The sequence below is a fragment of the Ranitomeya imitator genome, chromosome 3 (genome assembly GCF_032444005.1).
Source record: "Ranitomeya imitator isolate aRanImi1 chromosome 3, aRanImi1.pri, whole genome shotgun sequence".
In the NCBI taxonomy this organism is placed as follows: domain Eukaryota; kingdom Metazoa; phylum Chordata; class Amphibia; order Anura; family Dendrobatidae; genus Ranitomeya; species Ranitomeya imitator.
This window is the reverse complement of record NC_091284.1, coordinates 501,738,498-501,755,019: the sequence shown is the minus strand read 5'-3', so window position 1 is coordinate 501,755,019 and position 16,522 is coordinate 501,738,498. Positions and strand designations below refer to the sequence as shown.

General features: G+C 39.8%; 1 protein-coding gene across 1 annotated transcript in view; it reads left to right on the top strand.

Annotated features, from left to right (window-relative positions):
• Positions 1 to 16,522, top strand: part of DMD (dystrophin) — a 4,179,683-nt gene that overhangs the window by 795,232 nt on the left and 3,367,929 nt on the right. Inside the window, exon 5 of the mRNA XM_069757653.1 lies at positions 14,913 to 15,005. Within this exon, the coding sequence (XP_069613754.1) occupies positions 14,913 to 15,005 (93 nt within the window). The remainder of the gene's footprint in view (positions 1 to 14,912; positions 15,006 to 16,522) is intronic.

Here is a 16,522-nt window from a genome sequence, read left to right as displayed (position 1 = left end):
TGTTTCTATGATCTAAGAACTTTGCAGGGAGAATGGTAGTTTTTGAGCATTCTGACCAAAACCCATTTACTATGCAATACACCAGTATTATAAATGTTACAGAAACAGTAAATGAAACATCTGTTACCAGTTTAGATTGAGGCTAAGAAGCATCAAGTTCTGTCTGGCAGCTGTACTGCAAGCATGTGAGACCCGATAGAAAATTCTATTAAAGTGCTAAAGAGTACTATTAATATTGTTTTCAAGGTTGCCTGAATTTTTTAATTTCTAAAAGTTGTATTTTTTTTATTACTTTCAGTATTTCAAAAGAAAACAAAAAAAAAAAACTATTTAAAAAATATTTAAACTTAAAAATATTTGTTATGTAACCCCTTACTGCAAAACTAATTTTTTGTTTTTGTCCTTTCAATTTTCCTCTCCTGCAAAAGTCATAACTTTCAAATATTTACTTTGAAGTATTCATATGAGAGCATGTTTTTGGCTGTATGAGTTATAGCTTAGAATGACACCATTCATTCTTTCATACAATGTAATGGAAAGCAGGAAAAAAATTCAACTGTGTTGAAATGGGAAAAAAACATGCGATTTGTCTACTGTTTATTCGGTTTAGTTTTTTACAGTGCTCATTGTGCAGTAAAATTTAAATAGCAGCTTCATTTCTCTCATCAATATAATTAAGGCTATACTAAACTTTAATAGCTTTTTTCATTTAAGTGGCAAAAAAAATTGAAATATTGGAAAAAATGTGTTTGTGTCTCAGACTTTTACAGATGCATCTTCTATAATTTTATTATTTTTTAAGTATTTTATTTATTTTTCCTTTTCTTTTTAGTCAAAATATGAAACTTGAATTTGCTCTACAGTGGATATAATAAGTATTCATACCTCTATTAACCCCTTTCCGACATTGGGTGTAATAGTACTTTGATGTCGGACTTCCCCTGTTTGATGCGGACTCCATTGCTGAGCCCACACCTTTCTGGGCTCTGGAAAGCTGATCTATACAGCTGATATGTGCCAGCAACAGCTTCGGGTGGAATCGCAATCCACCTGTGATTGTTAACTAGTTAAATGCAGCTGTCAATTTCTGAAAGCTGCATTTAACTTGCACTTACCAGAAGCGTGATGCTAATCCCTCTCATGAGTGACCCCATCTATAGTTGTCATTACAGGATTGTAATGAGTGCCACCCACTGGACGATGCTCATAGCAAGTGATCACTTCTGCTACACACAGGTGATCTGATCATCACCTATGTGTAGCAGAGGCAATTGAAGTACTGTAGCTTCTATTCTGCCATGGAGACAAGTGAAGCATGCGGAAAAATAAACAAAAATGTTTTCAAAAATGTTTAAAAAATAAAAAAGATATAGAAGTTCAAATCACCCTCTTTTCCCCCATTCAAAATAAAACAATAAAAAAATCAAATATACACTACCGTTCAAAAGTTTAGGGTCACTTACAAATTTCCTTACTTGTGAAAGAAAAGCACAGATTTTTCGAATGAAGCTAACATTAAATGATTCAGAAATACACTCTATACATTGTTAATGTGGTAAATGACTATTCTAGCTGCAACCATCTGGTTTGTAATGCAATATCTTCATAGGAGTATAGAGGCCCATTTCCAACAACCATCACTCCAGTGTTCTTATGGTACTTTGTGTTTGCTAACTGTGTAAGAAGGCTAATGGATGGTTAGAATACCCTTGAAAACCCTTGTGCAAGTATGTTAGTACATCTGAAAACAGTTTGGCTGATTAGAGTAGCTATAAACCTGACCTTCCTTTGAGCTAGTTGAGAATCTGGAGCATTACATCTGTTGGTTCCATTAAACTCTCAAAATGGCCAGAAAAAAAGAACTTTCATGTGAAACTCGACAGTCTATTCTTGTTCTTAGAAATAAAGGCTATTCCATGCGAGAAATTACCAAGAAACTGAAGATTTCCTAAACGGTGTGTACAACTCCCTTCAGAGGAGAGCACAAACAGGCTCTAACCAGAGTAGAAAAAGAAGTGGGAGGCCGCGGTGCACAACTAAGCAACAAGACAAGTACATTAGAGTCTGTAGTTTGATAAATCGACGCCTCACAGGTCCTCAACTGGCAGCTTCATTAAATAGTACATGCAAAATGCCACTGTCAACGTCTACAGTGAAGAGGCAACTCCGGGATGCTAGCCTTCAGGACAGAGTGGCAAATAAAAACAATATCTGAGACTGGCTAATAAAAGGAAGAGATTAATATGGGCAAGCGAACACAGACATTGGACAAAGTAAGATTGGAAAAAAGTGTTATGGACAGACAAATCCAAGTTTGAGGTGTTTTGATCACACAGAAGAACAATTGTGAGATGCAGAACACCTGAAAAGATAATAATAATCTTTATTTTAAATAATCTTTATTTTTATATAGCGCTAACATATTCCGCAGCGCTTTACAGATTGCACACATTATCGTCACTGTCCCCGTTGAGGCTCACAATCTAAATTCCCTATCTATGTCTTTGGAATGTGGGAGGAAACCGGAGTGCCCGGAGGAAACCCACGCAAACACGGAGAGAACATACAAACTCTTTGCAGATGTTATCTTTGGTGGGGCTTGAACCCAGGACTCCAGCGCTGCAAGGCTGCTGTGCTAACCACTGCGCCACCGTGCCGCCCATGAGATGATGGAAGAGTGCCTGACGCCATCTGTCAAGCTTGGTGGAGGTAATGTGATGGCCAGGAGTGGCTTTGGTGCTGGTAAAGTGGGAGATTTTCACAAGGTAAAAGGGATTTTCAATAAGGAAGGCTCTCACTCCATTTTGCAATGCCATGCCATACCCTGTGGACAGCGCTTGCTTGGAGCCAATTTCATCCTAAAACAGGACACTGATCCAAAGCACACCTCCAAATTATGCAAGAAATTTTTAGGGATAAAGCAGGCAGCTGGTATTCTAATTGTAATGGAGTGACCTGCGCAGTCACCAGATCTCAACCCCATTGAGTTGTTGTGAGAGCAGCTTGACTTATGGTAGGCAAAAAGTGCCCATCAAGCCAAACCAACTTGTAGGAGGGGCTTCTGGAAGCATGGCGTGAAATTTCTCCAAATTACCTCAGCAAATTAACTGCTAGAATGCCAAAAATCTGCAATGCTGTAATTGCTGCAAAGGGAGCATTCTTTGACGAAAGCAAAGTTTGAAGGAGAAAATTGATATTTCAGATAAAAATATTTTTTTTGAATCTTGTCAATGATTGGACTAGATTTTAAATTTATTTGGCAACTCATTTGATTAATAAATGTATAAGTTTTCATGGAAAACACAAAATTGTCTGGGTGACCCTAAACTTTTGAAACGTAGTGTAAATGAGGTACAGTAATCCTACTGACGCAGATAATAAAGCTGTCTTATCACTTTTACCACACTGTGAATGGCATAAGAAAAAAAATAACAGTTCCTGACTTGCTGTTTTTTGTTCACTTTGCCTCCCAAGAATAGAAATAGAAAGCAATCCAAAAAATCTTATATGCTCAAAAATGGTATCATTAAAAACATCAACTCATCCCACAAAAAAATAAGCCCTTACATGACTTTGTTTGCATATATATAAAAAACTTATACCTCTCAAAATTTGGCAATGCAAAAACTTTATTTGGCAAAAAAGTGGGGTTTTAACCTCCTTCATGCCCTTAGGATTTTCTGTTTTCCGTGTTCGTTTTTTGCTCCCCTTCTTCCCAGAGCCATAGCCTTTTTATTTTTCCGTCAATATGGCCATATGAGGGCTTATTTTTTGCAAAACAAGTTGTACTTTTGAACGACATCATTGGTTTTAGCATGTTGTGTACTAGAAAACAGGAAAAAATTCCAAGTGTGGTGAAATTGCAATCCCACACTTGTTTTTTGATTGGCTTTTTTACTAGGTTCACTAAATGATAAAACTCACCTGCCATTATGATTCTCCAGGTCATTACAAGTTTATAGACTCCAAACTTGTCTAGGTTCTCTTTTATCTAAGTGGTGTAAAAAAATTCCAAACTTTGCTAAAAAATAAAAAATTGCGCCATTTTCCGATACCCGTAGCGTCTCCATTTTTCACGATCTGGGGTCAGGTGAGGGCTTATTTTTTGTGAGCTGAGCTGGCGTTTTTAATTATAACATTTTGGTGCAGAGACATTTTTTATTATTCGTTATTGCATTTTAATGCAATGTCACGGCGACCAAAAAAACATAATTCTGGCATTTTTAATTTTTTTCTCGCTACGCCGCTTAGTGATCAGGTTAATCCTTTTTTTAATTGATAGATCGGGCGATTCTGAACACGGTGATACCAAATATGTGTAGGTTTGATTTTTTTTAATTGATTTATTTTGAATGGGGCAAAAGGGGGGTGGATTTAAACTTTTATATTTTTTTTATTTTTTTCACATTTTTTTAACTTTATTTTTTACTTTTGCCATGCATCAATAGCCTCCATGGGAGGCTAGAAGCTGGCACAACTCGATCGGCTCTGCTACATAGCAGGGATCATTAGATCGCTGCTATGCAGCTGAAATGCAGACTTGCTATGAGCGCCGACCACAGGGGGCGCTCACAGCAGGCCGGCATCAGTAACCATAGAGGTCTCAAGGACCTCTATGGTTACCATTCTGATGTATCGCTGACCCTGATCATGTGACAGGGGTCAGCGATGCGCTCCTTTCCGTCTGGATATCCAGAAACGAAACTAAATAGCAAAGCCACTAGAGACTCAAGGTCTACAAAAATTCAATTTTCAACAGCAGAAAAAAAAGGCAGCAACACTTACCTGCCCAGATCTTAGAACAAATGCACTGCAGGGTGCAGCCAGCCCATAAAGCAAGGTGTTAGCAACCCAGGTGCAAAATACCAGATCAACAGCCACTCTCCACATACCCACTCCTGGAGGGGGTGACTGCCCAGTATACAATTGCACAATAAAGGCCCACATAGGGCGTTGTTCACACAATGGTACTGCATAGTGCTGGTTCACAGCCTATTAGTCACGCCCCTACTTTTCGATTAGGCGGGCTGGCCAGTACACTCTCAGTGCATCCCAGTGCGAACACCCCTCATGCGAGACCGAACGTGTTTGGGCTTGGCTGCACCCCGAAAAATATAGTGCAAAAAATCTTCAAAAAATAGTGAGGTATTGGTTGATATTTTGGCCAAAATACGCAAGCTTGTAACCCACGCCAAGGGTCCCCACGCTTACGAGTCCTACACTAAACTAAATAGCAAAGCCACTAGAGACTCAAAAAAGAAAAATGTCCAGAAGCGCCAGTTAAATGCCACTATCAGCATTTGACAGCGGCATTTAACTAGTTAATAGCGGCGGGTGAATCGCGATTTCATCCACCGCTATTGCACGCACATGTCAGCTGTTCAAAACAGCTGACATATTCCGGCTTTGATGCGGGCTCACCGCCAGAGCCCTGCATTAAAGCGCAGTATCTGACCTCGGACGTACTATCTCGTCCGAGGTCAGAAAGAGGTTAATGAATGGAAGCAGCCAAACTGATATAAACTGGTATTCATAGCAATCTGAAGCATAAAGTCATTTATTTACTTATACTGCATGAAAAGCAGCGTAAAAAATGAGTAAAATCAATTCTTGACCTGCTTTTCATGTGCTCATTCTGTGTCCCAAATATCGCAGTAAGGCTCGGCTCACACAATATTGACACACAACTATTTAAAAAGATTCAGTGGATGAATACACACATATGGACCTGAGAACACAGGAATTACTATACCATGCCATAAACATATTCAAAAAATGGATAAATATCCAGAGCAAAACATTTTTTTCTCTAGGGTTCCTCAGAAAGGGCTACCTTATATATTAAACAAAGCTTTCTTGAATGTTAATCAATGTTATATAATTCAATATATTTCACTTTACATACAGTGCTTTTGGACTCATGTGTCAGCCAAATTTGGTATTCAATATAACATTCATAAAGCATAAACACATAAATAAGGAAAATAATTTTCTCATATAGCTCTATTTAGATGCCCCTATAGCTTATGGCTCTATGTAAAAACCTTTGTGGCTCCTCACAGCAAAATTGTCTACATATAAGATTGCTTGCTATCTCTGTATCCAAAGACAATAAGTAACATTAAAGTGCATAGTGCTAAATAAAGTTCAATATTAGTGCAAAACATGCTTTAGAATACTTGCAGAGACAAAACCATATTGTAAGGTGCAAAAACAAGCTACTAAATATGACAGCAATCAAATAAGGATGACATAAAATTAGGTTAAGGTGGTTAAAGTGCAAGCATACTACTGAAGGTTTGTAATAGTCAGCTAGACATAAAGGAGGAAGCAAATTAGCTAACTTCAAGGGGTATACATGACCTGGTTAGCAGGCAGCGTCCCGACGTGCATTTCGTGTTAGCTTCTTCTGATTATATTATTATAAAAAATGGAAATTTCAGTGTGATTAATGAAGGAAGTAAGAGGTGTCAAAAATTAGGGACTCAGATGCACCCAGTATTAGACATGAAAGAGGATTCAAATTGTAATGTAGTGTTACTCCTTGACCCATAAAAGCTTTGTACTAATTTCAAATCCTGCCAAACATTACCATCAAGGTCATCCATACACCCTTGAAGGCATCAACTGCAGTGCCTCATTCAAATATCATGGCCAAAGTGTAGTTATGTTATTCCTATACTCATAAAAGCTATGCACACAGTGAAAAGTCAGCTATGCACACAGTGAAAAGTCTGCCAATAATTACAAGCAGGGTCATCTATAAAGATGAGTGAGCTCCTGGACGTTCAAGTTTGGTGGGTTCAGCAGAACAGTTAAAAAAAATGTTTGGTTTGGGTACCAGAATAGTAGCTGAACCCGGATCCCATTCACTTGAATGGAGGTCCTGAACATCCAGTGTTTGCCGCATTATCATGTGAATGACATAGGCGCAAACACTGCCTCTGATCGGCGGTAATATCATCAAGAATAAAGGGGTCCCTATGCCATTTTTAAAAATTTTTAAATAAATAATTTTAAAAATTGGTGTGGGGTCCCTTCATTTTTGAAAATCAGCCAAGCAAAAGCAGTCAGTTTGGGACTTGTATTCTTAGGTCGGTAGGGGACCATGGATATTGGCCCCCCAGCCTAAAAATAGCAGAATACAGCTGCCCAGAAAAGGTGCATCTATTAGATGTTTCAATTCTGGTGCTTTGCCTGACTCTTCCCACTTACCGTGTGGTGATGGCAAGTGGGGTTCATATTTGTGAGGTTGATGTCACCTTTCTATTGTCCGTTGACATCAAGCCCATGGCTTAGTAATGGAGAGGCGTCTATAAGTAACAGATAGGTGTCTCCTTGTCACCCACTAAGCAAGTAACACTGTATGGATTACTAATTCAATCTAGAAATATTTTTCAAGGCTTTTTTGCAGTGTTATATACCACTAAAATATATCAGCAAGCACAAAATACTCTATGGATGAGTAAAGTAATGCTAAAAATAATTTGAATGCTTTTTAGGAGTGTCATATACCACCAAAATTTAGCCCAGAGCAAGTAATAGTATATGGATTATTAATTGAATACAGAAAAATGTTTCAATTCTTATTTGGACTGTTATGTAGCACTGAAATGTACCACAGACAACGTAATATTTTATCAATGAGTAATTGAATACAGAAAAAATTTTCAAGGCTTTGTTGGACTGTTATGCAACACCAAAATGTACCACAGACAAGATAATAGTATATGGATGAGTAGTTGATTACAGAAAAATATTTCAAGGCTTTTTTGGAGTGTTATATAGCACAGAAATGTTCCACAAAAATACTCTGTGGATGATGATATAGTCATTTTTTTCACCCAAAAAATAAAAATGTGGTCAACTGCTATATTTTTAGCAATGGACTACATAACTCTAATCCCTGCCTGGAGACTGTATTCATCCACTCTCCCTGCTCCTGCAATTATCTCTCCCTCTGTAGGCTAAATGCAGATTGTATCTGATATAAACAGGAAAGAACAAGATTAGCCCTTAGAAAGACTGTTTGGATCATGGTTCAGCTTCAGCACCAGTATCAACACTATAGGATTCTGATTTGTTAATCTGTACACACACCTGGACATGCACTCCCCCCTCCAATATCAACTGTCAAAGAGCTGTTCAGTGGCGTCAGTGTGTTGAGCCTGTTGGCGCCTGTCCATTTTTAACCTTTTATAATGTTACATGGCCAGACAATCACAGTAATGCCATTACCAAGATTGTTACAGCATTACACTGACACACAGACTATAACAACCCTGCCAGCATCACTGCATGGCCTTCCATTCCCCACCTGCCTGTTACATCTACTCACTCACCCAGTGCCATGCTGTGAGATCTGTCTGCTGCCGGTTCCATGCCATGTGCTTCATGGTGGCCTGCTCTGTGTACACTTCCTGGCTGTGTGCATAGGGGGGGGCGCCAGCCACTCCGGATTCTTATTGAGACTGCGTGCACCTCCCTAAGGTGCTTCTGGCCAATAGCCTTGAGGCCTCTGATACTTAAGGAATCCTCACCCATTGGAGGATGCCTGTGCAAACTATTCCCCTCAGTTAGCACTTGCTACTGAGCTGCCAGGTCATGTGTTTCCTGTCTCAGAGGGCTGCAATACTGCTGGCCTTCATCTGTGTTCTGTTAGTGTATCCGTGTCCGTTCCTGTCTGAACTCTGGTCTATGTCCGTTCCTGTTTCTCCTTTGTCATTTCCCACCCTGCTGTGTGTACCTCCGCCTTTTCTTTCTGCTCTGCTCTCTGTAACTTTACTCTGCACTCTGACCTTGTTTTACACTCTGTGGCTTTGCTCTCAGCTCTGCACTCTGACCTTGCTCTGCACTCTGTGGCTTTGCTCTGCGGCTCTGCCCTGCTCTCGCTCTGCGGCTCCGCTCCTTGCGGTTCTACCTGGCTCTGCTCCTTGTGATTCTACCTGTCTCCGCTCTTGGCTCTGCCTCCAGCATCTCTGCTCTTGGCTCCGCCTCCAGAATCTCCGCTCTTGGCTCTACCTCCAGCGTCTCCACTCTTGGCTCCGCCTCCAGCATCTCCGCTCTTGGCTCCGACTCCAGCGTCTCTGCTCTTGGCTCCGCCTCCAGCATCTCCGCTCTTGGCTCCACCTCCTGCGGCTCCATCCTTGGCTCTGCCTTCTCCTTCTCTACTCTCTGCTCTGCCTTCTCTTTCTCTGCTCATAGCTCTGCCTTCTCCTTCACTTCTCTTAGCTTCACCTCCTACTCTTACTCCGCCTCCTGTGATTCAGCTTTGCTTCTACTCTTGCTCTATCTTCACTCTGCAACTTCCATACTGGTCTCTACCTGTTTCTTTATATTCTCCAGTCTGAACAGGTTCTTACCTGTTTCCATTCATCCATCTGAATACCAGTGCCTACCAGAGTATCAGTCCTGTCTGCCAGTGCCAGCCGTGCCCGCCTGTCTGCCTGAGTTCCAGCCGCCCGTCTGCCTGCCAGTATCTCCGTCAAGCCAGTCCGCCCATCAGGGTCTCTGCCATACCCATCTGTCAGCCAGTGTCACAGCCGTGCCTGCCTGCCCGTGTCTTGTCCCCGGTGGGACCAGCATCCACAGTCCGACTCCACCCTGGAGTGGTACCTGGTAGTTTCCTATTGCGCAAGTCCGACCTCACCATCACAGACTCCAGCGAACACCTAGGAAGCTACTTAGTCACGCCCCTACCAGGGAAGTTCGGTCTGTGGTCCAGTGGGGCCACACCCCCGGGCGCCCGCGCCAACCAGCATTACACAGTCAATGCCTACATGCTTATTGGCTGTGAACAAGCGTCAAACATGTCGGGCTGGGATTCGAGTTTGAAATCAAGCCCTGGAAAATGCTTGCTGAGTAACGACCACAACCAAGCACCCAAATACTTAGTGATATCTGAGAAGTTTATAAAACAGTGTCACTTTTGAGTATTTTATGTCATGTTGGCCGCTCAAAGTCACTTCAAATGTGATGTGAGAAATTGCTGATCAACTTTAACCCTTCTAAGTTCCTAACAAAAAGAATTTGTTTAAAAATGCTTATGTAACGTAAACATATGGTAAATGTTATTCATTAACTATTCTGTGTGATATAATTATCTGGTTTAAGGGCATAAAATTTAAAAGTTGAAAATTGCACAATTTTTGCCCAAATTCCAATATTTTTACAAATCAATACAAGAAAAATCATCCTAAATTTACCATTAACATGAAGTAGAATGTGTCTCAAAAAAACAATCTCAGAATCACTGGGAAGATTTCTAGAGTTGTTACCACAAAAAATGCCACTGGTCAGCATTGTAAATTTTGGCCTTGTCAGAAAGACTAAAACAGGCTCAGACAGACTCAGAGAGGAAATGATGAAAGAGGGAGCATCTGCTGCTCCCTCCTCCATCATTGCTTTCAACTGTATCAGTATCTATGATACCAATATAGTTACAAGTGTGATCCTGGGTAAAAATGTGATGCACAGCAGGGTACCTGCTCTGCACTGAGGGCAAAATATACTCTCACTGAGGGCCAGGGTTTGACATAAGTGATCTATGAAGTACTGTAACTTCACGTGCAGGGGAGATATTTTATTTTTAGATAAAGTCACATACAGGTCATAAAATACGGTACGGTATGAGCAAATTTACTCTAAGCTAATCCTATTTGTTTATAATTTTCCAAAATTTATTGATTTATGCAAATCCAAATTTTGAGGACTTCTCTAAAATAATGGCTGCCATTTTTTTATTTTTTATTTTAAAGAGTTGAAAAGAAGTAACAAATTTACAAATGAAGAAACTCACCATGCCTCTGCTCTCACTTGTCCAAATAAATGTCCCCTCTGTGCTCTGATCTAGTCTTCAAGCATCTGAGCCAGTCTAGTTTGATACATCACTGTATCTTTGGCCCTTCTTCTCTTGACTAGGCTGCAAGATGTCATGATTCACTCCTTAATGGCATGACATTGCGTGAAGCAATGACTTGTCACTCTGACGTCATGAAGTTTTGAGGTCTAGTCAACTGCACATGAGCCAAAGATGCCAGGGAGTGGCAGACAGGACAGGAAAAGAAGTTTCAAAGCAAGGTGAGTTTATTATTATATGTTTACCTGGATAGACCTGAGTATAGTAAAGAACATTTGATTTGCCGCAAAATAAACTGTTTCCCTTCAAATTTAATGAGACATGCCAAATCAACAGATTTGCTCATTAGGAAATCTGATAACTTTTGTATAAAATACACTAACATTTCAAAGAATCTAGAGAGAAGGAGTAAACCACCTTGTCTGACTTTGCAAAAATTAGCTTTGAAATGGAGGTTAGAAAGCACATTGCATTTCCATACTTTTACATTTGTATTGTGTTTGAGGAGGCAGCTAAAGTCAATGGTGTAAGTCATAACTTTTATTTTATTGTAAGCTTTCACTATTGTGAAATAATCAATAACCTTGTAGAATATTGTAATTTTTTCTTACATTATCAACTTTTTCCTTAAGGATAAATTCAAATGAATGGGATTAATTGTTAAGAAAGTTGCTGTTTCCTAGGATTATGTATGAAAGATAAGTGTTGATTGGTTTAATATATTTCACTACTTTTTGGGGGCACCGGTTTGGATGTGTCCAAGTAATATTGTATATTGATTTATCAGTTTCAAGGGAATTTATTTTCAGCCTGCATGGCATAAATTGTGTTAATAAATCTTTGCAACCTTATAGAAATGCTAAACTGATTTGGATTATCTTGTCTAAAATCTAGATTTAGAAAAAAAAATGCTCACTGGTTACATGTGAAGGCCAAAATGGTTGTATTGTTTAATAATAAGTTTCAACCAAAACAGTTTTTTGATAGTCATAAAATGATTGACGTGTTGCACGTTTTGGAGGAATAAACAACTTACAGTAGTTGGATTCTGTTTAGAGTGCTACAGTTTTATTTGTGGGACAAGTTTTCATGCAGAATACCACATAAAGGTGTTATGTTTACTGCAAATATTCTAAAAGAGGTTTTCTAGGATTTTATAGAACAAGCCTAATAGCAAGCATGAAGCATGAAACATATCATGATACATAATGCAATTCAATTGAACTGCAGCCGCCAATTATTTGCAACAATGGTGATGAGGTATGCATGGCATGTGACTGTTAAATCCAGTGACTAGTTGCAGTGGTCATGTAAATGATATATGGCACAAAATTATCTGGAAGATTAGCTTGGGCCATGATAGATTTGAAAGGTGAGTTAAATTGTTTGGATAACTACAACATCTGCAATAGGCTTAGAGGTCCTATTTTATGTCAGCTATTTTTTCAGTTTTGCTTTTTATACTGGGACACAGTCCACAAAGTCATCAGAGAGTAGAAGATTTTTTTTCTGGCATTTTGTTCGTGCTTTTCCCTGTTGTTTTACTTAAAGAACATTGCAGATATTCCTTTCTTTGAATGTTATGCCAGTGTATTGGATGAGTGTATAAAGAATGCATTTTGTTGTTTTTTTTTTGATAATTAGATTTGGTTGATATTATATACTATTTTTCTCAAAAGTATGTTCATGATCTAATAATTTATAAATGTATTATTTCCCCCATTAAACTCACTTTTACCCCTTCCCAACATTGGGAATATCCGTAAATCTTCTTTCAAGTGTTTTCCCACAAATAAACATACCGGTATTTCTTGGCAACTATCTAGGCACAGAAGCTGTGCTCTTGAAAATGCCGTCAGGAGTCAGATTAACTGAGACCTGAGCTCCTGCTGTTTAATACTCTATATGCAATGAATAATAGTCTTCATTGCAGTCAGAAGGTTGAGAGAGGGGGTCTCCCTCTCCCACTCCATCTGCACCCTTGAGAAGACATTATAGGCTGGAAATTATGGTAGTCAGTGTAAACAGAGATGAAATAAAAACCTGCTGGTCAGTCAGTTATGGAAGTATGTTAAACCAAACAAAATTGTGAAAAAATATTACACTAATAAGTATGCATATTTTTTGTGAAAACAACAAAGTAAACACATTTCATATCTCCACATCCAGGATGACCAGATGTATACCATTGTCTCACTGTTTAATCCCTTCAGCGACCACCTTAAAAAAATCAATTAAAACCATGGCAAAAATTATGTTTTTTGATCATACCACCAAACAAATCATAATAATAATAATAATCTTTATTTATATAGCGCCAACATATTCCGCAGCGCTTTACAGTTTAACAGTATCTAACACAACAGACATAAGTAAAAACGTTAACAATACAATAATTAAAGCGAAATAAAACGACCTTGGTCGTGAGAGCTTACAATCTACAATGAGGTGGGGGAGATACAAAGCACAGGTGTGTATTTACAATGATGTATTTACAATGATGGTCCAGCCATCTTCAGGGGGTGGGGGATAGATGGAAATACTGAATGTTCTACACACACACAAACATAAAATGAGTTTGATTAGTGACCGTGGTAGGCCGCTCTGAACAAATGTGTTTTGAGCGAGCGCCTAAAACTATGCAAATTGTGGATGGTCCTAATATCTTGGGGTAGAGCATTCCAGAGGATTGGTGCAGCACGGGAGAAGTCTTGGAGTCGGGAGTGGGAGGTACGGATTAGCACAGAGGTTAGTCAAAAGTCATTTGCAGAGCGCAGCGTTCGGTTAGGCCGATAGACAGAAATGAGGGAGGAGATGTTAGGGGGTGCCGCACTGTGGAGAGCTTTGTGGGTGAGAACAAGTACTTTGAATTGTATCCTGTAATGAATGGGCAGGCAGTGTAATGACTGGCGAAGAGCAGACGCGTCCGAGTAACGATTAGCCAGATGGACAACCCTGGCTGCTGCATTAAGGATAGACTGGAGAGGGGAAAGTCGTGTGAGGGGGAGGCCAATTAATAGAGCATTACAGTAGTCCAGGCGGGAGTGGATTAGGGCGACAGTGAGGGTTTTTGTTGTTTTCATGGTGAGAAAAGGGCAGATTCTAGAGATGTTCTTTGGGTGTAAGCGGCACGAGCAGGCAAGAGATTGTATATGGGATGTGAAGGAGAGATTGGAGTCAAACATAACACCCAGACAGCGCACCTGCTGCCGGGGTGTTACTATGGTGCCACCCATGGATAGGAAAATGTCAGATTTAGGGAGGTTAGTAGATGGCGGGAGCAGAAGAAGTTCAGTTTTGGAGAGGTTGAGTTTCAGATAGAGAGCAGACATGATGTTGGAGACTGCAGACAGACAGTCAGTGGCGTTCTGTAGTGCAGCTGGGGTAAGGTCAGGGGATGATGTGTATAGTTGTGTGTCATCAGCATAGAGATGATACTGAAAGCCAAATCTGCTGATGGTCTGTCCAATTGGGGCCATGTAGAGGGAGAAGAGAAGGGGGCCAAGGACTGAGCCCTGAGGTACCCTGACAGTGAGAGGAAGAGGAGATGAAGTGGAGCCAGAGAACAGAACACTGAAGGAGCGGTCAGAAAGGTAGGAGGAGAACCAGGAGAGAGCAGTGTCATTAATGCCTAGTGACTGGAGCCTAGAGAGTAGGAGAGGGTGGTCAACAGTGTCGAAAGCTGCAGAAAGGTCGAGAAGAATGAGCAGAGAGTGGTCACTGTTACGTTTTGCTGTCAGAAGGTCATTGGTCACTTTGATGAGTGCAGTTTCTGTCGAATGTAGGGGGGGGGGGAAACCGGACTGTGAAGGGTCTAGGAGGGAGTGAGTGGAGAGGTAAGGGGAAATCATTCTCAGAATTTAGCGATACAAAAACTAATAACTGTAATCATATTCAACACTAGAATAAAGATGTCTTATCACTTTTACCACGCAGTGATTGGCATAAACTAAAGCAAAAAACTATCCCTGAATTGATATTTTTTGTTCACTCTGCCTACCAATTGTTGGGCTAATGTTTATGCTATTTACTATGGTCTCATTTATTTGTACAGGTTGATTTGGTAAATATTGGCAGCTCAGACATAGTGGATGGGAATCACAAGCTGACCCTAGGATTAATCTGGAGTATCATCCTCCATTGGCAGGTAAGCTTTCCTTTTTGTCTATAATATGTTCTGCCATTGTAAGTAAAGTAAAAAAAAGAATTGAACAGTGGTGAAATGAAATTACATCTGCATCACATGGTTTCATACAATCCAGTATTCCATGAGAAGCTTTAGTTAGTATTAGGCTGGGATCACACACAGCAAGATACGGCCGAATCTTGCAGGTCAAAACCAAGCTCTGGCACCGGCACTCCAGAGCGGAGCATGCGGCCGCACAGCAATACATGGTGCTGCACGCTTCGCACTGGAGTGCCGATGCCAGAGCTTGTTTTTGACCTGCGAGATTCGGCCGTATCTCGCTGTAGTGTGACTCCGGCCTTACAGTGATAAATGTCACTATTACTGACTATGTCATAGTCCCATAATAAATAGAAATCAAAGGAAGCAGCAGTCATTTGTATGTATGCATTGTGTATATGAAAATACAGTACAAAAACCTCTAGCTTTCTCTCAGTCTAAATTTTAATGTATTATTATTATTATTATTAATTATTATAGCGCCATTTATTCCATGGCGCTTTACATGTGAGGAGGGGTATACATAATAAAACAAGTACAATAATCTTGAATAATACAAGTCACAACTGGTACAGGAGGAGAGAGGACCCTGCCCGCGAAGGCTCACAATCTACAAGGGATGAGTGAGGATACAGTAGGTGAGGGTAGAGCTGTATGATTACTTATGCTCCAGGTGTACTGCCCTAACAAGTCAAAGATAAAAATGATCGATCCTGAATATTTTGACAAATGATAATTACCGTTCTCAGTTTAATAATTTATATCTATGTGTATGGAATCCATAAAAATAGCAAAATCTGTACAGTAGTTGACAGGTAGTTGACAGGGTCCATTCAATGCAGCATAACCATTTCATCATGTACAATAATCCACAGCTAACAACAGATATATATTTAAAGAGTAACAGTTGTTTTAATTGTTATTTCATAAAAAAATACTACAAGAGACATAAATATTTTTGTGCCGAAAAAGACAAAAATAATTCTAGGAGTAATACCTTTATTGGTTAACCCCCCAAAAATTATATTTGCAAGCTTTTAGGCACCTTCGTCAAGCAGGTTTACAAATGAATGAATACGTTAAACGCACAACATTTAAGAGATGTTACAGCAGGAAATTTGCACATGGAAAAGATGGGTTAATAATTCAAAGACCTTGTCATCTCATGGATCTCCTCTTACCTCACTATCCATGAACTTAGTGTCTACTCTTTAAATATGACATTCTCATCCAATCCTCTCACTGTTTGTGCTCCTCAAGGCTCTGTCCTGGGACGCCTATTCTTCTCAATTTATACCTTTGTCCTGGGACAACTCATAAAATATCATGGCTTTCAGCACCATCAAAATGCCAATGAGACTCAGATCTACCACTCTTGCCCAGAAAACACATTTCTGCTGTCCAGAATACCAAATTGATCATCAGCCATATCCCCTTTCCAGTCCATTTAATACTGCCTGACTAGCACAGTTCTCTCC